At 49.7% G+C, this 22,306-nt stretch overlaps 2 protein-coding genes across 3 annotated transcripts; both read right to left on the bottom strand.

The window, feature by feature from the left end:
• Positions 1-598: 598 nt before the first annotated feature.
• LOC128333818 (protein phosphatase 1 regulatory subunit 3C-like) lies at positions 599-1,576 on the bottom strand. The gene has a single exon (XM_053269830.1). The coding sequence runs from the start codon at positions 1,574-1,576 to the stop codon at positions 599-601; it is 978 nt and encodes a 325-aa protein (XP_053125805.1).
• A 10,641-nt stretch (positions 1,577-12,217) lies between these two features.
• On the bottom strand, positions 12,218-21,672 carry GINS4 (GINS complex subunit 4). 2 transcript variants are annotated; one of them, XM_053269758.1, is made up of 7 exons: positions 21,476-21,671; positions 19,451-19,537; positions 18,588-18,701; positions 17,706-17,803; positions 15,809-15,897; positions 14,129-14,219; positions 12,218-12,948 (listed from the first exon to the last, which is right to left on the bottom strand). In XM_053269758.1, exons 1-7 carry the CDS (start codon positions 21,599-21,601, stop codon positions 12,852-12,854), a joined length of 702 nt encoding a protein of 233 aa, XP_053125733.1. In that variant the 5' UTR covers positions 21,602-21,671; the 3' UTR covers positions 12,218-12,851. The 2 variants fall into 2 exon arrangements, with proteins under 2 accessions (XP_053125733.1, XP_053125734.1); XM_053269759.1 differs by lacking the exon at positions 19,451-19,537 and having other exon boundaries at positions 21,476-21,672.
• Between the last annotated feature and the right edge of the window lie 634 nt (positions 21,673-22,306).

Genomic DNA, 22,306 nt, shown 5'->3' with positions numbered 1-22,306 from the left:
GACTTGATGTGGGAGCACTGGAAGATATTCCCCTTAGGGGATGGAGCCGCTCTGGGAAGAGCAGAAGGTTCCAAGTTCCCTCCCTGGCAGCATCTCCAAGATAGGGCTGGGAGAGACTCCTGCCTGCTACCTTGGAGAAGCTGCTGCCAGTCTGTGAAGACAATACTGAGCTAGATAGACCCATGGTCTGACTCAGTAAATGGCAGCTTCCTATGTTCCTATCGCAGCATTGAGAGCATATCCTGATAAAAATGAGCTCCCATGGACCTCTTCTCATGTAACCTTTCAACGACAGCAGAATAACCAGAAGCCCAAACCCTTCCCTCGTTCTTCTGCATCGGCACACCACAGCACCGTGCATCTCGAGACTGCTGGACGGCCACCGTCTCTGGATTGCCGCCCGCTCTCCTTCCTTGTGAAGCTCAGGAGCTGACGGATGCATGACAAATTGAAGAGGACCCACATGTGTCTTGCCAAGTGTCAGCTCGGCACATGGCATCTGCCCTGAAGAGTCACTGCCGGAGCCATGAGGAGGGCCCCAAGCCGGAAAGACCAGGAGTTAATCCGAGAGAGTGCAAGGTCCCGATCCCTAGTGCTCCTACCAGTACGCTCGGCTGTCTGAACGCCGCCAGGTCTGCAAGCGAGAGAGGACCAGGGCTGCTGCTCGGGAGCTGCCCAGGGGTTCTCCAGCCCTCACGGTGCTCTTTGCGAGCCGGGAGAGTGCGCCAGGAGCCACCAACTGGCGTATCGGATAGTTCTTCCCGTGGTTGTTGTCCCAGTACACTTTCTGGCCACAGTGAAACGAGATGCAGAACTCAATGGCCCCGCAAGGAGCTGGCGCTTTGGGGAGGACCACGTCGAAGGAGAAGACATCTGTGTCGGTGTAGCCGTACGTGCTGTGCATATAGTGGCAACCGACATCCCGGAAGCTTCTCCAGGAGTCAAAGGTGATGCGGACGTACACTTTCTTCTCGTAACCGACGTTTCTCACCTTGACGGTCCCCGAGAGGGACTTCTCCTGGATCAGGCAGTTCTCTAAAGCCACAAAGTGACTGTGCAGATGGTGGCGGAAAGCTAAGTAGTCAGCAGAAGGCTGGGGGAAGCCCAGGACGTATTTTCTCGCCTCGGAAGAGGAGCCTCTCAGCTTGTTCCGGAAGCCGGTCAGGTTAGAGAGCGCCTGGTGGAGGTCGCAGAGGTCCTCCTCGATCTTTGAGAAGATCCGGACCGCTGTTAGTGAGAAGCCCTTCATGTCCGCAAAGACCACCTTCTTCTTCTTGCCGCGGCACCCTTTGGAGCTGTCTGGCCTCTCCGGGCCGAAGTAGGGCTTGTGATTGAGGCACGAGCGCAAGGGCTGGTGGCCCAGGCCTTCACGCAGCTCCTCGTAGGAGTCCAGCAGCTTGCGGATGGGAGGCGAGTGGCTCAGGCACAACCTCACCGCCAGGTCTCCCGGGGTGGCACGGGGCACGACGGCCCGGGTGCTGAACACCTGGAAAAGGCTGAAAGCAGAAGATGGGGTTAGGAGGAGCAACGTTCCCTGTGAAAGGGAGTCCCCGATGTTCTTGACTACAACTCCCATAATCCCCAGCGGCAATGGTCTTTGGCTGGGGATTATGGGAGTTGAGTTGTAGAGGATTATGGGAGTTGTTCAATTGTTTTGTATTGTATTTTGTGGTTTTTTTCCCCCCTCCCCCCTTTTTTGGTCTGTTATGATTTAACATGTTGTGCGTGTTTTATCTCACATTTTGAAGTTGTGTATCCAGGAACCAGCCAGTTATTTATCGTCACTCTCTTTACCCAGCCATCAGAGAGTGTTCCTTAGAGCAAGATATGATGCCTTACCATCGGCAGTTTTTTAATGGAAAATTTCTGAAAATTCCCCTGGCCAGTCAGATCTGCCCTTGTGGTTCAGGTGAGGTTGAATCTATATTGTTCCTTTTATAATGACAGTTGATGTGATCTTATTACTCTTTTGCTATTACATTACCCCAGACGAACTGATGAATTTTACATCACCTTTCTCCTTGCAGACAAGAAAGATTTCTTTCTCCTATTACACACAAGATTGCTAAATTTTGGGCGGCTGCTGTTAAGATCCGCCAACAATCAATTCCTACACTTTTAGATCTTACCATGAAATGTTTGCTTTTTGGTGTATTGTAAGATAGATTTCTTATCTGAATCTTCTGTAATTTGTTGTGTTCATGTCTGATCTATGATCGTAATAAAGCTATTGATTCAAAGTTGTGTGCCTTTTTTTAGCTGTGTTGTCAGCTGCCCAGAGAACAATTTGTTATGGGGCGGATAACAAATAAAGTTTATTATTATTTTTATTAGTCAGCAACATCTGGGAATCCCTTTTACAGGGAACACTGGTTAGGAGCCAGCCTGGAAGTATCCTGTCAACCAGAAGGGGTGGGAGCAAGAGTGGGCAGTTCCCCCCCTCCCCACAATTGAGCCAGTCCCATTAAATTCAATGGGGCTTGCTCACAGATTGATGAGTCTAGGATTGCAGCCTCTCCCCCCGCCCCCGGCCATGTGACTTCAGACTGCTTCACATGCATTTTAGTTCTCCTCAATGCAGGGATTATGCATCAGGAAAAAACCCAACACATATAGCAAAATATATATTGGAAAGAAGTGACAGAAGACAAAACAATGAAGAGCCAGCGTGGTGTAGTGGTTAGAGTGCTGGACTAGGACCGGGGAGAACCGGGTTCAAATCCCCATTCAGCCATGAGACTTGCTGGTTAACCAGCCGCGGAGCAAGGCTGGCGGCGGCCTGTGTTCGGCCACCACGGCCCCTGGCCCAACCCATGCATCGGACATCAGACGCGCTCGGCTAGCCACGCCCCTGCATCTGATGTCAGATAAGGGGGCGTGGTTTCCCATGTGGTCCCATTTGGGAGAGAGATCGGCCCCGCAGCATTGGCATCGAGGCCAGGAGTGTCTCTCCCTGCCTTTAAAGGACCAATTTCATTCCCAAATGGCGCCACGTGGCCCCGTTTGGAAGTGAAATAACACCCCCACCGTGTCTGACGTCAGATACGGGTGTGTGTGTGTCGGGGCTGCAAGGTGTGGCCCCTGATTGGCAATGGCCCGGGTTCTTTGAACCCGTTCACCCAATGGTGCCTCCACCCCTGTGAGTGACTCTGAGCCAGTCACTTCTCTCTCAGCCTAACCTACTTCACAGGATTGTTGTGAGGAGAAACTTAACTATGTACACCGCTCTGGGCTCCTTGGAGGAAGAGAAGAATATAAATGTTTTTTAAAAGGGCATACATTATAGGGAAGGTATACAGATGGTATAGAGAGCCACCTAATGGCGCAGTGGGGAAATGACTTGCTTAGTGAGCAAGAGGTTGCCGGTTCAAATCCCCGCTGGTATGTTTCCCAGACTATGAGAAACACCTATAGCAATAGCTAGGTGTTTATATACCGCTCTATAGCCGGAGCTCTCTAAGCGGTTTACAATGATTTTAGCATATTGCCCCCAACATTCTGGGTACTCATTTTACCGACCTCGGAAGGATGGAAGGCTGAGTCAACCTGAGTCAAATATCGGCAGCAGTGATATAAGAAGATGCTGAAAGGCATCATCTCATACTGTGTGGGAGGAGGCAATGGTCAACCCCTCCTGTACTCTACCAAAGACAACCACAGGGCTCTCTGGGCACCAGGGGCATAGCAAGGTTGGAGTGGGCCCAGAGACAAGATTTTAAAATGGACCCCCCCTCAATGAAGCTTAGCTTATGAAGCAAAGAAATCTTTAATGAAGCTGAATAGTGGTAACAAAAAGCACACACACACACACACATACCCTAATAGAACATCATCCTAAATTATTTTTAAAAAGGTTTTTTAGATTGTGGACGACGCAATTCATTGAATGGTCCTAGAGAAAGACATGCAGTTCTGGTAGCTCCAGGTCTTAACACACATCAATTTCGGAGGATGAATACAACTGAAGAAAGCCTGGGCGGGTGCGTGGCTGGGGGAGTCAGTCATGTGACTTGCCTCTGGGGGGGCCCCTAAGGCAGTGGGCCCCCAGACAAGTGTCTCCCCTTGCCCTATTATAGTTACGCCCCTGGTGGGCACCAGGAGTCGACACCAACTTGATGGCACAATTTTATCTTTGTACAGAAGGTATACACTACAGCAGGGGTTCTCGAACTTGGGTCTCCAGAAGTTATTGGACTACAACTCCCATCGCCCCAGTTGGCTTCTGTGGCTAGGGATGATGGGAGCTTTAGTCCAACAAACATCTGTTGAGCCAAGGTTAGAACTTCTGCATCAGGTGTGCACAATTTCGGGCCCCCTGCTGTTGCTGGATTACAACCACCATCCACGGGTGGGGACAATAGTTGGGGATGATGGGAATTGTAGTTAAACAGCTTGAGGGCCAGAGTTGTACAGCCTTGCCCTACATTTCCGGATAACATTACATCCTTTTCACCTTCGCTTTACTTTTGGGCTGTATCAGAGATTATACTTTAAAGGAAACAGAGGTTAATCTATATAGAGGTCTAGTGGTAATCTACTCTTTACTGCATACATGTTGATAATCAAATACAGGAAAATGTATTGGGGTCTGTAATTGAGCAGAATAGATTAAAATTCATGACATGCTACGCTTCAAAATACTTTAACAGCTTATTGGGATTTTTGGAAGGCAGATTTGAAAGTGGTCTCTTCATTCCAAGAGCCTTCGTCCGTTTGTCTTTGGTGCTGGACATTAGAAATAATCAGGCAACTGTTGCTGTAAAATGAGACGTCTCTGTGCATTTATTTAAATTTAACCATTTAATTATATACTGTATTTACCTTACTAGAAGACTCCTCTGAATTTAAGATGACACCCTTAAACAATACAGGAGAAATACCTGTATTTATCCAAAAGGAAGAGGACTGAATTTAAGATGATCCTGGCCGGGGCGGGGCGGGAGACCTCGTCTTGGATTCAGATAAATATGGTATGAATTTCTAGATCGTCAGATCTCTTCAGGAAACCTGATTGTAACTTCATTTCATTTGGTTTTTCTTTGATATATTCTCTCATACTGACAAAACACGCACACTGCAAGCAAAATTCATTTCACTCCAAATATCTATTTCGGTTGACTGATTCACACAAGGGCTTTGCAATGCATGCAAATGTTGATGGATTTTAACTCTCGGTTTAGCTGATCATCCTGCAAGGACCCATTTTAGCTGGTGAATCTGCAAATTAAGGGCAGGCTTGTTCCTTTCGGGAAACTAGTTTGGTTCCAGTGGGTCACTCTGTTGGAGAATGATCGAGGAATAGCCTTGCCTTCTTAAAACTGAGTGGGGGCTTTGGGTTATTACTTTACATATTACATATTAGTACCTTAAAGGTAAAGGTAAAGTGTGCTGTCGAATCGGTGTCGACTCCTGGCGACCACAGAGCCCTGTGGTTTTCTTTGGTAGAATACAGGAGGGTTGACCATTGCTTCCTCCCGCGCAGCATGAGATGATGCCTTTCAGCATCTTCCTATATTGCTGCTGCCTGATATAGTAACAGTGGGGATTCGAACCAGCAACCTTCTGCTTGTTAGTCAAGCATTTCCATGCTGTACCACTTAAGGTGACTGTACTAATATCTCAGAGGCGCCAATATTGAAGTTTCAATAAAAATGAAATCCAGCTGATGCATTGATTAAAAAGCAGCGGAATGAATATTTATACTGACAGTGGCAACATTACAAAAATAAGTATCCAGGGCAGGTCTCCTCCAGGGTTCCTGGGTAGTCTACTCCCTCCTATTTCAGGCCTGACCCCAAATTTATACTAGGCAGGTAAGTTTCCCCCGTGACACTCTATGGATGTGAAAGCTGGACTTTAAAGAAGCAAGATAGAAAAAGCATTGACTCTTTTGAACTTGGGTGCTGGAGAAGACTTTTGAGGATACCAGCGACAGCCAGGAAAACAAACCAATGGATCATAAAACAAATCAATCCAGAATTCTCACTCGAGGCACAAATGACCAGGCTCAGTCTATCATACTTCGGACACATTACAGGAAGACCCAGCTCCCTTGAGAAGTCCATAATGCTGGGGAAAGTTGAAGGAAAGAGAAGAAGAGGACGACCAGCAGCAGGGTGGATGGACTTGATTATGGCAGCAATGAATGCACCACCGAGAGAGACGTAGAAGGCCAAGTTGAAGACAGATCATCCTGGAGAGAATCTGGTCTTGTTAAGCAGGGTTTGCACTTGGATGGGTGACTACAGGTGAGCACTGTCTGCTGTAAGATATGCCCCTTAGGGGATGGGGCCATAGCTCAGGGGGAGAGGATCTGCTGGCATGCAGGTCCCAGGTCCAATCCCTCAAGCATCTACAGGTAGGGCGAGAGCAGAGCTGCTTGCCAGTCAGTGTAGACAATGCTGAGTTGGATGGACCAAGGGTCCAGCTCATAGGAAGATAGGCAGCTGCCATATACTGCATCAGACCACAGGTCCTAGCTCAGTATTGTCTACCCAGACTGGCAGCAGCTTCTCCAAGCTTGCAGGCAGGAATCTCTCTCAGCCCTATCTTGGAAAAGCCAGGGAGGGAACTTGAAACCTTCTGCTCTTTGCAGAGCGGCTCCATCCCCTGAGGGGAATATCTTCCAATGCTCACACATCAAGTCTCCCATTCATATGCAACCAGGGTGGACCCTGCTTAGCTAAAGGGACAAGTCATGCTTGCTGCCAGCTCTCTTCGGAGACGCCTTATTAGGCACATCCATAGCTCAGAAGTAAAGCATCTGCTTTGCATGCAGAAAGTCCCAGGTGCAATCCCTGAGAATGGCCCTGTCTGAAACCCTGGAGCGCCACTGCCAGTCTGTGTTGACAGTACTGAGCAGGATGGCCCAAGGCTCTGACTCGACATAAAGCAGCTTCCTGTGTTCCTATGTAGTCCGGCACTTTACATGGAAGGAAAGGGAAAGTCCCTGCCCCAAAGAGCTCACACTCTGACATGAATTGGTCTCTAGTACCCGGCAAGGTGAAAGGGAGGGGAGAGGTTGCAGGAGTCTCCCATGCAATTGCCCCCCCCCCCTTTGCAAGCACACCCCCTTTCCACGAGCAACCCCAGGTACTCACTCTCCACAGCTCATCCTGCAAGCCGCCAGGGATCCTCAAGTTCTTCTCTTGGTTCCACAGATGAATGAAGGGCAGCCAGGGAGAAAGGACGGGGCGGGGCCTCCACACGCCCACGCCAGCAGCCAACCAGCAGCAGGGCCCCACCCCTGCTAAAGCCTCCCTGCCTTGGCTCTACTCCCAGGCTCAATCCAACTCCACCTAGGACAAGGAATCCGCCCTGCTTTGGAGTCAGTGGGCAAGGCAAGGGCTTCATGTTTCAGAGCATGTACAGAGTGCATTTCTTAGGACTCTGAAGAACTGCAATATGGGAACGGAGAAAAGGGAGGGGAAGAGTGGCTTCTAAAATACCCACTCTCCGGGGGATACAGCCCCTCGACATAGGATAGGACCATAGGCAACTGCTGTATACTGAGTCAAGACACTGGTCCATCTCGCTCAGCATCGTCTGCACTGACTGGCAGCAGCTCTCCAAGGTTTTAGGCAGGCGCTTCCCAGCCCGACCTGGAGATGCTGCCAGGGATTGAACCGGGGACCTTCTGCATGCAAAGCAGATGCTCCACCACTGAGCTATGGATCCACCCCCCACCTTACAGTGCTCACATGTAGTTGCCCTTCCGAATAAAAACCAAGACAAGCCCTGCTTAGCAAAGGGGACCATTCCTGCTCACGGCCACAAGACCGCCAGGGAATCTGGTGTGCCCTGGGATCTCACGCCACAGAAATAATCTCCTCCTCTTCCAGGTATCGAATGAAGTCGGTGGGTGTCGAATGAAGCATTTGCTGGTGGCTGGGAGAACAGAACACTCCCCCGCCCCAAGTAGACATACACACCCCATGGCCTTTGGAACATTTCCCGTTCTCAGCCTCAGTTCTCCCATCTGTAAAACGGACGCCAGAGTGCTGCACTGCCTCGCAAGGTTGTTGTGAGAAAACACAGCACCCCCCACCAATCCACATAGGAGCAGTTTACCTCCCCTGTGTCGCCACTACGTCTCCGCCAGGCAGACAGAGTGCCAAAGCTGCTTCCAACCCAGAGCCCTTTCCCTGCTGCCCGATTAGAATTAATCCTCCCGGGAAGGAGACGGGCTTCTAAAAACAGCCTCCTGTAATGCGCCTGCCACTGCCTCCTTAATGAGCTCCGTAGCCAGCCAGTGATGGTCACTCAGGGGTCAGGGAGCCTGCCCAGGCTAGCCTGAAGAATCTGCCCGGCAGTGGTTTGCTAAGCAGGCCTGCCCCAGTTTGCATTTGGATGGGCAATGACACACAAGCCTTGTGCTGTAAGATTGTCCCCTTAAGGCAGGGGTTCCCAACCTGGGGTACTCCAGATGTTGCTGAACTACAACTCCCATCATCCCCAGTGACAATTTATTGTGGCTAGGGATGATGGGAATTGTAGTTCAGGAACGTCTAGGTTGAGAACCCCTGGCTTAGGGGATGGGGTCATAGTTCAGTGGAAGAGCATCTGCTTGCAAGCAGACGGTCCCAAGTTCAATCCCTGGCAGCATCTCCAGGTAGGGCTGAGAATAGGAACATAGGGACATAGGAAGCTGCCATAGACTGAGTCAGACCCTTGGTCCATCTAGCTCAGTATTGTCTTCACAGACTGGCAGCGGCTTCTCCAAGGTTGCAGGCAGGAATCTCTCCCAGCCCTGTCTTGGAGATGCTGCCAGGGAGGGAACTTGGAACCTAGATGCTCTTCCCAGAGCGGCTCCATCCCCTGAGGGGAATCTCTTCCAGTGCTCACCCTTCTAGTCTCCCTTTCATATGCAACCAGGGCAGACTCTGCTTAGCTAAGAAGTCATGCTTGCTACCACAAGACCAGCTCTCCTCTCCTAAAATTATTTTTATTTCAAGTGCCGGAGCGGGGAGTTGAACTCTCAACCTTCGGCTTCCCAAGCAGCAGCCTACTAACCCCAGAGAAGCCGCTGCCAGTCTGTGTTGACAGTACTGAGCTTGATGGAGCAAGGGTCTGGCTCAGTGTATTATTTAATTTAATTTAATTTAATTTAATTTAATTTAATTATTTATTTGTTTGTTTATTTATTGATTCAGTTTCTATTCCGCCCTTCCAAAAATGGCTCAGGGCAGTTTACACAGAGAAATAATAAATAAATAAGATGGACCCCTGTCCCCAAAGAGCTCACAATCTAACAAAGAGACAGAAGACAGACACCAGCAACAGTCACTGGAGGTACTGTGCTGGGGACAGATAGGGTCAGTTCCTCTCCCCCTGCTAAATACAGAGAACCACCACATTAAAAGGTGCCTCTTTGCCCAGTTAGCAAGGGTGCTAACTGTAAGTGTAAGGCGGCTTCCTATGTTTCTCTTGTACTGCGGCCTCCCCATCCCAAATGGGAATGTCTGTGCTTCTGGGACATGCTCTCATTTGCAGACAGGAGTGGGGTAGAGAGAACAAGCCTTACAAGAAATAGGCAACAGTGCTTTCTTCTCCTGGTATCTCCTCCACCCCACCCACCCCCATGTAGGCTAGGGGTGTACACAAAACCAGCTGGCCCAGTTCGGTTCGAGTCCAAACTGGACCCAATTGAACCCCCCCCCCCGAATGGTGGGGATGGTGGCATTCGGTCTGGGGTTGGACCGAACAGGAGGTGGTTCAGTTTGACCCTGAGTTGTCGAACTGAACTGGTTCAATGACAAACCTGTGTGCACATCCCTGGGGGTTGGCTGGAAGTCCTTGACCAGTGCCTGACTTAGAATCCCCCGACTCTGTTCCTGTGACCATCTCAAAAAGAGGTGGGCTACAGTGTACCCTAACAGGGATTTATTTTTAAAGGGAGGCTGAATTAGCTTAGCTAAACACAGTCCACCCTGGTTTGCATTTGAATGGGAGACTCCATGAGTGAGCACTGGAAGATATTCCCCTTAGGGGATGGGGAATTTCTGGGAAGAGCATTTGCATGCAGAAGGTCGCAGGTTTCCTCCCTGGCATTATCTGGACAGGGCTGAGAGAGACTCCTGCCTGCAACCTTGGAGAAGCTGCTGCCAGTCTGTGCAGACAATACTGAGTTAGATGGCCCAACAGTCTGACTCAGTAGAAAGCAGCTTCCTAGGTTCTATAATTGTCAAATGATGTTGACGACAACTTCATAAGAACAGCCCTGCTGGATCAGGCCCAAGGCCCATCTAGTCCAGCATCCTGTTTCACACAGTGGCCCCCCAGATGCCTCTGGGTTGCCCACAGGCAAGAGGTATGTGCATGCCCTCTCTCCTTCTGTTGCTCCCCTGCAACTGGGATTGAGAGGCATCTTGACTCTGAGGCTGGAGATGGCCCACAGCCACCAGACTAGTAGCCATCGATAGACCTATCCTCCATGAAATTGTCTAAGCCCGTTTTAAAGCCATCCAAGCTGGTGGCCATCACCACATCCCGTGGCAAAGAATTCCATAGATGAATTATGTGCTGTGTGAAAAAGTCCTTCCTCTTGTCGGTCCTAAATTTCCCAATCTCCAATGACTGCAACAGCCTTTGGGTGGGGATGATGGGATTTGGAGCCAACAACATCTGGGAATCCCTGTTACAGGGGAGATGCTAGTGTGACATGAAAGAGACTCCACGAAGCAAAGAACAGGAGAGAAGAGGAAGCCAGGGTGGTTATAGGGCCAGAGGTTGAAACCATCCCCCTAACAGCTATGCAGCAGCAAACAAGGGCTACTATTATAAATATTTATATCGTGCTTACCTGAGGCTACCATATGGAAAATAGGACAAGTCTTGTCCCTTTCAGAGATGCACAGAAGGAGGAATTTCAGCAGGTGCAGCTTTTCTTCCCCCCTTCGTGGCAAGCTGCAGCTGCTGAAATGTCCTCTTTTGTGTATCTCTGGAAAGGACAGAAGAGCCGTCCACTTTTCCATATAGTAGCCCAACGCTGACTGACAAAAGTTCTCAAAGTAATTTACACCGGGAAACCGACAAGAAAGAAGATGGCGCCCTGTCCAAGAAACATAAGATAGACACCAGCAGTGTTCCCTCTAAGAGGGATTCTCGGATGTTGTTGACTACAACTCCCAGAAGCCCCAGCAGCAATGGCTTTTGCTTGGGGATTCTGGAAGTTGTAGTCTCAATGGCATCTGGGAATCCATTACACTGGACACCACACCAGCAACAGCCACTGCTGGGTTTCTGTGCTGGGGGGTGACGTGGGACAGTTGCTCTCCGAAAGACACCTCCAGGGGTTACTGCAGATGCAGATGCTCTTCCATCCTCTTCCATGAAGTCTCCTCTCCTTGCTGCTGAAATGAACAGGATTCTTGCAGCAGGCGGGGTGAGAGGGTGGGGAAAGGAATGGGAATAGAGAAACCATCTCCTTTGCTGCTACTGCCGCCAGACCACTCAGAGGAGGATGCAGTCTCTGAGCTGCAAACCGCCAACCCTGCAGAGTGGGAGGAGGGCAGTGCTGGTATTCAAGGAGCGCGAGGCTCAAACAACAGCAAGCTATTAAAGGTTGTCAGAGGAGTGGCAAGCCTTCTTTGTAGTCGCTCCGGGGCCAGGGAACACACTAGGGATGTGCACGAACTGATTTGTGCACTCCTTGGAGGCGGGGTGTGTGTGTGTGTCCTTCAAGGGGCAGGGAGAGAGCCCTTACCTGCCCCGTTGATTTCTCCAAGCCATCGCTCTCCCCAAATCTGTTGGTGCAAAAGTGTGTCAGCCATTTCTGGTACGACGCTGACCAGAGCTGCAGGGAAGTACGCTGCAGCCTTGCACCAGCTGTTTTGGGGAGAGTCCCGGCAGGGGGAAAGGGGTGGGACAGAAAAGGGCACTCTCCCTGCCCCGTAAAAAGGACCCCCCGCCTCTGAATCGACTCGAACACTGGACTTTCAAACCGTTTTGGCACTCCAGAAAAAGAGCACCGAACTGGTTCGTGCACATCCCTAGAACACACTCCTTGTTGAAGTTAGAGCTGCTCTGTCCCTGCTGGCTTTTTTTGGGGGGGAAAGGAAGATGCACCCAAAATTCAGCTGAATTTTTACTGAGTTACTGTATTAAATTGAATGTTGCTTATGTTTATTTTTAATTTTTGGCCTGTTTGGTTTGTGAATTGCCTTAAGACTTTCGTAATAGGCAGTATATAAAACATTAAATTAAAAAAAAAGGAGCCTTTAAACAGCATCATCCTATATTTTCATCCTTGTACATAATTTGGCTACTGTTTCTCATCCTCTAAAGTCACGGATAGCGTTGTTTGTTGTTAGACTGAAGACACCCTAGTGTCCGTCGTCCGATATGTCCCTTCAGAGGTTATACAGCCACCCAGGTAGCTGCTGCAGCCATGTTCAGGGGCAAGGAATGACAACACATTGCATATGCACACTTCACAAAAACGCACCTTACAGCCATTAAGTGCTTGGTTCAGAAGACAGAACTTGGCAACCACAACAGCACCACCTGCTGCACATGCAAGGGAACAGCTATGCTTCTTCTGTGCATTCTCTGCCCACCTGTTGTCCCAGGAAAAAACATTCCCAGACGTTGTTGAATACAACGCCCATCATCCCCAGGCAAAGGCCATTGAAGCTGGGCATGATGGGAGTTATAGTCAAGAACATCTGTGAATCCCTGTTTACAGGAAACACTGCCCCACACCCCAAATCCAGAATTGTGTCGTCCCACAAGCAAGTGGAGCTGAGTTCTCAAGGCAGGCAGGGATGGTGCATCTGGGCACACGGAGTGACCTCAGTGTTAAGCAACAAATCCTCCGCCCGGCAGCTGCAAAAAGTGCATCTCCGAGCTGCTTAGATGAGCTGAACGGCACCTGAAGCCACCAAGGGAGCGATGGTTTTGTACCGGATCAGATGCTGAGAGCCTTTCTCCAGGTCAATCGCATATTCGCTGAAAGAGACAAGATGATCAGAACACATATCATAGGTGCAATCCTAGCCTGCCAACTTGGGAGGAAGCCCCACTGAACATAGACAGGCTTTCTCCCAAGGAAACAGCAGCAGTGTGTGTTCCTGGGAACTGATTTAACTTAAATAACCCTGCCTTTCTACCTGGGACCAGCTTGCAGCCCCCAGCCAGGAGAACACAGGAAGCTGCCGTAAACTGAGTCAGACCATTGGTCTATCTAGCTCAGTATTGTCTGCACAGACTGGCAGCAGCTTCTCCAAGGTGGCAGGCAGGAATCTCTCTCAGCCCTATCTTGGAGATGCCAGGGAAGGAACTTGAAGTCTCAGATGCTCTTCCCAGAGCGGCTCCATCCCCTAAGGGGAATATCTTACAGTGCTCACACTTCTAGTCTCCCATTCATATGCAACCAGGGTGGACCCTGCTCAGCTAAGAGGACAAGTCATGCTTGCTATCACAAGACCAGCTCTCTTCCTAAAAATGGTAAGGCTGAAGTGGAACACAGGAACATAGGAAGCTGCCATATACTGAGTCAGACCCTTGATCCATCTAGCTCAGTATTGTCTACCCAGACTGGCAGCAGCTTCTCCAAGGCAGGAATCTCTCTCAGCCCTATCTTGGAGATGCCACCAGGAAGGGAACTTGGAACCTCAGAGATGTTCTTCCCAGAGCGGCTCCATTCCCTGAGGGTAATATAGCTTACATGTGGTCTCTCATTCAAATACAACCAGGGTGGGCCCTGCTTAGCTAGGGAGACAAGTCATGTTTGCTACCACAAAACCAGCTCTCCTCTCTGGGGATGATGGGAGTTGTAGTCCAACAATTTCTGGGGACCCAAGTTTGAGCACCCCTTCATTAATATGCACTTGTGTTCCTGCTGACAGTACTGTGTTGATTTTATTATTAATGATTTTTCTTGGATTGGAATATTTGGTATCCTTTGTCCACTGCCGTGTTTTGTTTTTTTTAAAAATGAAAGATGGTATGTATAGAAATTAAATCTAAATAAAACATGGGAAACAAATGAGCGGCAATCATCATGAGGGGGAAAGACTTTTTTGCTCTAAGAGAGGCTATGTGCAGATCAGCACCGGGTTGCCAACTCTTTTATTGCCCCATCTCCTGTGTCCTCAGGAGGAACCTGCCTGTTCCAGCCCTTTCCTACCTCTGCTCGTCAGTTTCCGGCTCCACCAGGATATTCTCTTGCCTCTCCTTCACCCGCAGGAAAACAAAGGCATCCAGGTTTGGTTTGGGAACTGCAAGGACACACACACAGGAAAAAGTCTTTTCACCCAAAGAGCTGATCTCATATATGTTTGACTCAAACACAGTCAGGCTCTCTTCCGTTTCATGACCTCTTGGTCCCACTGTTTAATTCCCCCCTTTTACCAATGAGTGAGTGAACGTACATACCTACATCTGCCAAAGAAGGATAACACTTTTGGCCCATTCACATGGTGTGTTCAACACTCGTACATGAGTGTACGGTGTACACTGTCACAGATCTGTGCACAGGTACATTCATTCACATGTTAGGTTGGACGCAGGCACAGAAGTACACTTCCTATCTGTACCATGCATTCAAAGAGCCTGTATCCAGGTTCATTTTTGAAATGAACCCAGGTACAGACATTCACACAAACACATGTACAGCATAATCTCTAAACTGGGCTTTTGTGTATATCATGAAGGAAATCCTTTCCATGAAGGCTTAAGTCAGGGGTTCCCAACCCCTGGAATGTTGCTGGACTGTGGCTCCCATTGTAGCTGGGGATGATGGGAGTTGTAGTCCAGCACTGCTGGCAACCGCTATGTCTCGGGACGAAGTACATTTATTTATTTATACATACCTTTATATCTCACTTTTCCTCCAAGGAGCTCAGTACACGGTTATGCTTATCACAACAACCCTGTGAGGTAGGTTCATCTGAGAGAGACATGACTGGCCCAGAATCACCCAGTGAGTTTCATAGTTGAATGGAGACTGGAACTCGGGTCTTCCCGGTCCTAGTCCAACAATCTAACCACTACGCTAGGCTGGCTCTCATTTAAAAACAATGAGAATTTTTAAGAACAATTTTTAATATGGTGCTGGTAATTACCTATGAAGCCCTAAACAGCTTAGGCCCAGGGTATTTAGGAGCACACCTTCTTCTGTATGAGCCCTACCGCTCATAAAGATCATCTGGGGAGGTCTGCCTGAAGTTGACGCCTGGTGGCAACTCAGAGTTGAGCCTTCTCTGTGATGCTCTCCCTGTTGGACTCAACATCTCTGACCGCTTTTTAAAAAGCCTTGAAAACGAACCTGTTTAACCGGGCTCTTGGGTAGGTTTTAAACTCTTTCAATTGTTCTGAATTATTTCATTTGGACTCATCACCACCTATTTCTAAATGAAACCTGAAGATCATCTTGCTTACTTGAGCCTCCTATATCTGCTTTAATTGGTTCCTAAATTGGTTTTTGGGGCCTGCCGCTTTGACTACTGTTTGTTTTTATTGTTATCTAATGCGGTGATATTTAAGGATTGTTGTTGGCTGTTTTGAGCTCCTTTGAGAAGATTTCGTGGGATATAAATTTCTTAAATAAACAAATGCCTTAACATTTATACTCCATATTTACTGTCAGCGCTGGAGACGCAGTGTTCCCTCTAAGAGGGATCCCCAGATGTTGTGGACTACAACTCCCAGAATCCCCAGCTGCAATGGCTTTTACTTGGGGATTCTGGGAGTTGTCAGCAACAGCTGGGAATCCCTGTGAGAGGCAATACTGCTGGAGAGCAGAGATGATCTTTTTTGTTTCCGCAGCTCTGCCGGACAGGGCGGCATCACGGCAGGCATTGCTCACCTGCCTTCAGGAGATCCACCTTCTGCAGGTTGGGAGGCATATGCTTCAAAGCCACATTTCGGAAATGGGCCTCCGTGTTCGCCATGAACCTGCAAAGAAAGCAGTGGCTGCGCTCTTTAACCAAGAAGGTGACAGAACCGGAGGCAGAGCAGACCATGTATGACAGTCCCGAGAATGTGGGAAACCAACCCGGACTCTGAGAGAAGCTTAGTTATTACATGGGATGGGGCCTTCTTGGTTGTTGCCTCCAGACTTTGGAATGCTTGTTCTCTGCCCTCCTTTGGGGGAGAAAACCTGCCCTTGTGGTAGAGATGATGAACGGTCCCCTTTGCTAAGCAGGATCCTCTTTGATTTGTATTTGGATGGGTAAGTACATGGGAATGCTGTAAGATATCCCCCCTAAGGGGATCGGGCTGTAGCTCAGTGAAAGGGTATTTGCATGTTGGCATGCAGAAGGTCCTAGGTTCAATATCGGAAACCTCCTGGAAGGGCTGGGAAAGGCTTCTCCTGTCTGAAACCCTGGCGAGCCAGTGCCAATCAGTGTGGATCTAGTCAATTTGCAGAGGTAGAAGCTCCAAAAAGATCTCTCCAAACTGGGGGAGTGGGCAACAAAATGGCAAATGCGGTTCAGTGTAAGCAAGTGTAGAGTGATGCATATTGAGGCAAAAAAACCACCCACAACTTCACATATACACTGATGGGGTCTGAGCTGTCGGTAACTGACCCGTATTGCGTACAGTTCGGGTCACCATATCTTAAGAAGGATATTGCAGAACTAGGAAAGGTGCAGAAGAGGGCAGCCAAGCTGATCAAGGGCCTGGAGCACCTTCCTTATGAGACGAGGCTACAGCATCTGGGGCTCATTTCCTTGGAAAAGAGGCGAATAAGGAGAGACATGATTGAGGTGTATAAAATTATGCACAGAATGAAGAAGGTGGACAGAGATAAATTTTTCTCCCTCTCTCACAACACTAGGACCAGGGGTCACCCCATTAAACTAAAGGTCGGGAAATTTAGGACTGACAAGAGGAAGTACTTTTTCACACAGCAAATAATTGATCTATGGAATTTTTTGCTATGGGATGTGGTGACAGCCAAAAGCCTGAATGGCTTTAAAAGGGGCTTAGACAGATTCATGGAGGGCAGGTCTATCAATTGGCTACTAGTCTGGTGGCTGTGGGCCACTTTCAGCCTCTGAGGCACAATGCCTCTCAATACAAATTGCAGGGGAGCAACAACAGGAGAGAGGACATGCTGCCACCTCTTGCCTGTGGGTTTCTCAGAGGCATTTGGGTCTGCTGCGGATTGTAAGAGAAGGTAATGCGGGGGCACGAAAGTCTGCAAGGTAAAGCCGTATCCATTTTTCATCAATGGGTACATGGCAATGAAGCCATTCTAAGGCTTTCTGCTAACTTGGCAAAGAGGCACCTTTTAACATGCTGATTCTCTTTATTTAGCAGGGGGAGAGTAAATGGCCCTATCCACCCCCAGCACAATACTCTTCCAGTGACTGTTGCTGGTGTCTATCTTATGTTTCTTTTTAGATTGTGAGCCCTTTGGGGACAGGGATCCATCTTATTGATTTGTTATTCCTCTGTGTAAACCGCCCTGAGCCATTTTTGGAAGGGCGGTATAGAAATTGAATGAATGAATGAATGGATTTGTTCACCCAGGCTTTTAATTAGATACTGTTTTAATAGTTTGATGGTTTTTAATAGTTTTAATATTGTTTTACATTTTAAATTGTTGTAATGTTTTAATCTTTTTATTTGTTGTTTTTATTGTATTGTAAACTGCCCAGAGACTTGGATGGTATATAAATATGTCAAACAAACAAACAAACAAGCTAAAATCAGACCACAACAGAAACCAGACACTAGGGTTGCCCCCTACTCACTCTTTGGCAAAGGCAAACTCTTCTGGAGACAGGATCGATTGCTCCCCCTCGGCCCGTGTCTTCTCCTTCTCTAGGATGTGAGGAAAATACTTCTCAATCTTCACGAGGAAATAGAAGAAGAAATGCAACACATTGGGTATGCTGTAGAAGAGCTCTAGAGCTTGCAGTCACCACAGAACATCTAAAGATTTCAGTGCATAGATACAGCTGCCTTTGTACCAGGCGTCTCCAAAGTTTCAGGCAGGAGTCTTTCCCAGCTCTACTTGGAGATGCTGCCAGAGATCTGAACCTGGGACCTTCTGCATGGAAAGCAGATGCTCTACCACTGAGCTATCACCCCATCCCCAAAAGATTTGGTGGTTCTTTGTGGGAACATCATCAGCTGCCATACTGAGTCAGACCACAGGCCCACATAGCTCAGCACAGTCATCACTGGCCAGCAGCAGCAATCCAGGGTTTCGGGCAAGAGCCGTTGCCTCTCCTACCTGGAGCTGCTGCCAAGGATTGAACCTTGGACCTCCTGCCTGCAAAGCAGATGCTCCACCCCTGAGCTACAGCTCCTGCCCTTTCTAACCTCGGGTCCCTCGGTGGTGGTGGTGGAGTATAGGTCTCAACATCACCAGCCACAATGGCCAGAGGGAGATGTAGTCCCAACATTATGTGGGGACCCAAGTTGCGAAGGACCACAGCTCAGGGGCAGAACATCCGCTTGGCATGCAGGAGGCTGGAGCCTCAGTCCCCGGCATCTCCAGGTAAGACAGGGAAAAGATCCTTGCCTGGAAGTTGGTTAGGGGAGCCCCTGCCCTAGAAAGATCCTCTCCGCAGTCTTCCCGTAGAGGGTACCCCTTCCACACCTCCGGACTGGGCACCAAAGGCCATTACCTTCCGGAGCCGGCAGCGTAGGTAGCTACTAAGGACGTAGCGGATGCGCTCCACCTCCATGCGGTGAATGCCGACTTTGAGGTCACCTCTCTTGGCCCGCTTCAGATTCTCCTCCTGTGGCAGGAAAACCGTTGGCAGGGTTAGTGGAAACCCGTCTTTTGGTGCAGAACTGAACAGACATCCGCTAACTAGGGATGTGTGAAAAGGTTTGATGGTCCGACATCGAACCAACGCCCCCCCCCCCGGTTCAGTATCGGACCGAAACACACACATCCCGGGCCGTTCAGGGGCGGGGGGTCACAATCTTTTTATTTTTATTTTTATTTTTGTACTCACCCCCGGGGGCGGGGGGGGGGCTTCTCCAAGGCTCCAGAGGTTCCCCCTCTCCGGAGGTTCCCCCTCCCCCTGCCGGCTTCCATTATATGGCTAATCGCCCTGTTCAGGTGGCCTTCAGTCCGTTCCGGGCCTCACCCCTGTCACAGCAGCCATTTTGGAGGCTGCTACGCATACCAAATGGGCCTCTGTGTGGCTGAAGACCGCCCGAACAGGGTGATTTGCTGCATAATGGAGGCCAGAGGGGGGGTGGGGGGAGAGCCTCCGGAGACACACACACCCTCGCAGCCTCAGGAAAGGCCCCCAGAGGGAGCAAGTACAATTAAAAAAAAAAAAAAATCACCCCCCCGCTCCGAACTGAACTGAGTTTGAGTGGGTGCTCAAATTGTGGCAAGGGGTGATGGGATTTGTAGTCAGCCTGCTGACCCCAGTTTGAGAACCCCCTGCATTGAAGGCTTTCTTGAGGAGTCATTCCCAGAATAAAGGTGGTAGGGCTGGAAAGGGCCCCCCTGCTCCCCACCATTCGGTACCATATGCTCCAGCTGTTCTATGACGCACTCAACAACTTCTGACTTGCTCTCCAGGAGTTCTGGGGAAAACTTCTCGTTCATCCAAGCCTGTTGGCCCAAAGCAGACACCGGTCATCCAGTTTGGCAGGACATGCAAGCCCTTTCCCTGTCCTTGAAGATTTCTGAACACTCTACACCAGGTTCCCAAGTGGGGTTCCTCCAGATGTTGCTGAACTACAACTCCCATCATTCCCAACTACAATCTATTGTGGCTGGAGGTGATGGGAGTTGTAGTTCAGCAACATCTGCAGCAACCCTGGTTGGAGCCACTGCTCTATCTACACTGAGGACCAAACCCAGCAACCAAAGTTCCAAGCTCACGACATCCTAGGATTCTAAACAGTGTTCCCTCTCACAGGGATTCCCAGATGTTGTTGACTACCACTCCCAGAATTCTCCAGCTGCAATAGCTTTTGCTGGGGGATTGTGGGAGTTGTAGTCAACATCTGGGAATCCCTGTTAAGAGGGAACACTGACTCTAAAGTTCTACTCTGAACCTCTAAATCAGGCCTGCTCAATTTAGGCCTCCCCCCGCTGTTTTTGGACTACAACTCCCATAATCTCCAGCCACAGTGGCCAATAGCCAGGGATCATGGGAGCTGTAGGCCAACATCTGCAGGAGGGTCGAAGTTGAGCAGCCCTGCTCTAAATCATTCCAGAAAAGTAGAGTATGGAACATCTTGCCACAAGAAGTGAAAGACAGGAATCTTCCCGCATTCCACCAAGGATTTAGGGCATCTGGTTCTCAAGCTTTTGGTCAGGGCTGCACAACTTTGGCCCTCCAGCTGTTGTTGGACTACAACTCCCATCAGCCCCAGCAACAGTGCCCAACAGTTGATTCTACAGCTGCGTCCATTCCTCAATGAGAACGATCTCAAAACAGTGGTGCATCAGCTTGTAACCTCCAGGCTTGACTACTGCAATGCACTCTATGTGGGGTTGCCTTTGAACAGTTAGTTCAAAGTGCAACAGCCAGACTGGTCTCTGGGGTAACCCGGAGAGATCATATTATGCCTGTTTTACAACAGTTACACTGGCTGCCGATATGTTTCTGGGCAAAATACACAGTGCTGGTTATTACCTTTAAAGCCCTGAACCGGCATGGGTTCGGGCTACCTTAGAAAGCGCCTTCCTCTGTATGATTCCCATTGCACATTGAGGTCATCAGAAGAGGTCTGTCTCCGGTTACCACCAGTATGTCTGGTGGTGACTCAGAGCTGGGCCTTCTCTGTAGCTGCTCCTGGCCTATGGAATGCACTCCCAGCAGATATCCACAGTTTAGGCTCGCTGTCGGCCTTTAAGGGAGCCCAAAAACGTACTTGTTTGGCCTGGCCTTCCAAGGTTTTTACAGTTGTTTTTTAAGAATTTTAATCAATCAATCAATCAATCAATCAATGGTGCAGCAGTGAAGTGACTTGACTAGCAAGACAGAGATTGTCGGTTCAAATCCCCGCTGGGATGTTTCCCAGACTATGGGAAACTCCTATATCGGGCAGCAGCGATAAAGGAAGATGCTGAAAGGCATCATCTCACACTGTGCGGGAGATGGCAATGGTCAACCCCTCCTGTATTCTACCAAAGCCAACCACAGGGCTTTGTGGGCGCCAGGAGTCAACACCAACTCAAGGGCACATTTACTTACTTCTGTTTATATGCCTTTAGTGTTCTTTTTTCTAATTTTTTTTTAAAGCCCCAAATGTCATAGGAAGGTGCTCCAGTCCCCTTGATCCTCTGGGCTGCCCTCTTCTGCACCTCCTCCTTCTCCAGTTCTACCATGTCAGTTCTTCAGACAGGGTGGCCAGAACTGCACGCAGCATGCTCGCCACCACAGATGCGCACATGGGCACGATGCTTCAAAGCCACGCTGTGGCGGGCGAGGGAGCGGAGCTCACCTCCAGCACTTGCTTTAATCCCCACCAATTTAGGCATCCCCCTCCCCGCCGCAGCCCTAGGAGGGTCCCCAGGCCTCCCGCTGCCTGGCCTGACCTGCTCCAGGCTGCGGATGAGCTGGGCCGGGGTCAGCAGCACGACCTCCTCACTGCTCGCATCGGAGTCTCCATCCAGCTCCGAGCCAGGCTGCAGCTGCGGTTCTTCTCCTTCTGCCGCCGCCATCGCCTGGGAACCCCCGACGATTTCCCGCCACTACTTCCAAGCCGGGAGTGACGTCACCGCCGCGCGCGAACCCGCCCCTCATGAATATGCAAGAGAAAACCCCCTGTCTTCGTTCTCCTGCCCCGCCTCTTAAAGGGGCCGCGCCGCGCGCTCGGGTTTGAGTCAGGCGTCGGCCAGCTGGGCTCTCCGGGTGTTGAACTACAACTCCCATCACCCCTACCCACGATTGATTGTGGCTGGGGGATGATGGGAGTTGTAGTTCCACTGCCGGCTGGAGAGTCCTCCCTGGCTAGGGGGATACTAGAGTTGCAAGCTCGAAGAGTTATGGAAAAGCATCCCCACTCATTCTTTACCCTGTTGCAAAGTTCCGGTGCTTTTGTTTAAGAGCCGCACGGCAAGCTCAACTCAGCACTGAATTTGCAAGGTGGAGGGAAACTGGTCCTCCCTCTAACTAACAGATCTCAAGTCAACTAGAAAGCTTTCGACGGCTGTTTGGCAGGTAGGAATCCAACGGGGGGGGGGTTGGTTTGTCACATGCGGTTCTACCCCACTGCGATTGTCAGCTTGCTACAGGCAACAATGCTATTTCTTGAGCACAGGAAGGAAGCCCATGCCCAGTATCCCACCCAAGGTGTTCTCAGCCCTGGGGTCCCAGATGCTGTCAGACATAGCCCCTACCATAACGGCCATTGCGACTGGGGCTGT

This window comes from Hemicordylus capensis, chromosome 8 (genome assembly GCF_027244095.1).
Source record: "Hemicordylus capensis ecotype Gifberg chromosome 8, rHemCap1.1.pri, whole genome shotgun sequence".
In the NCBI taxonomy this organism is placed as follows: domain Eukaryota; kingdom Metazoa; phylum Chordata; class Lepidosauria; order Squamata; family Cordylidae; genus Hemicordylus; species Hemicordylus capensis.
The sequence above is the reverse complement of the archived record's forward strand: the minus strand, read 5'-3'. Positions and strand labels throughout refer to the sequence as shown.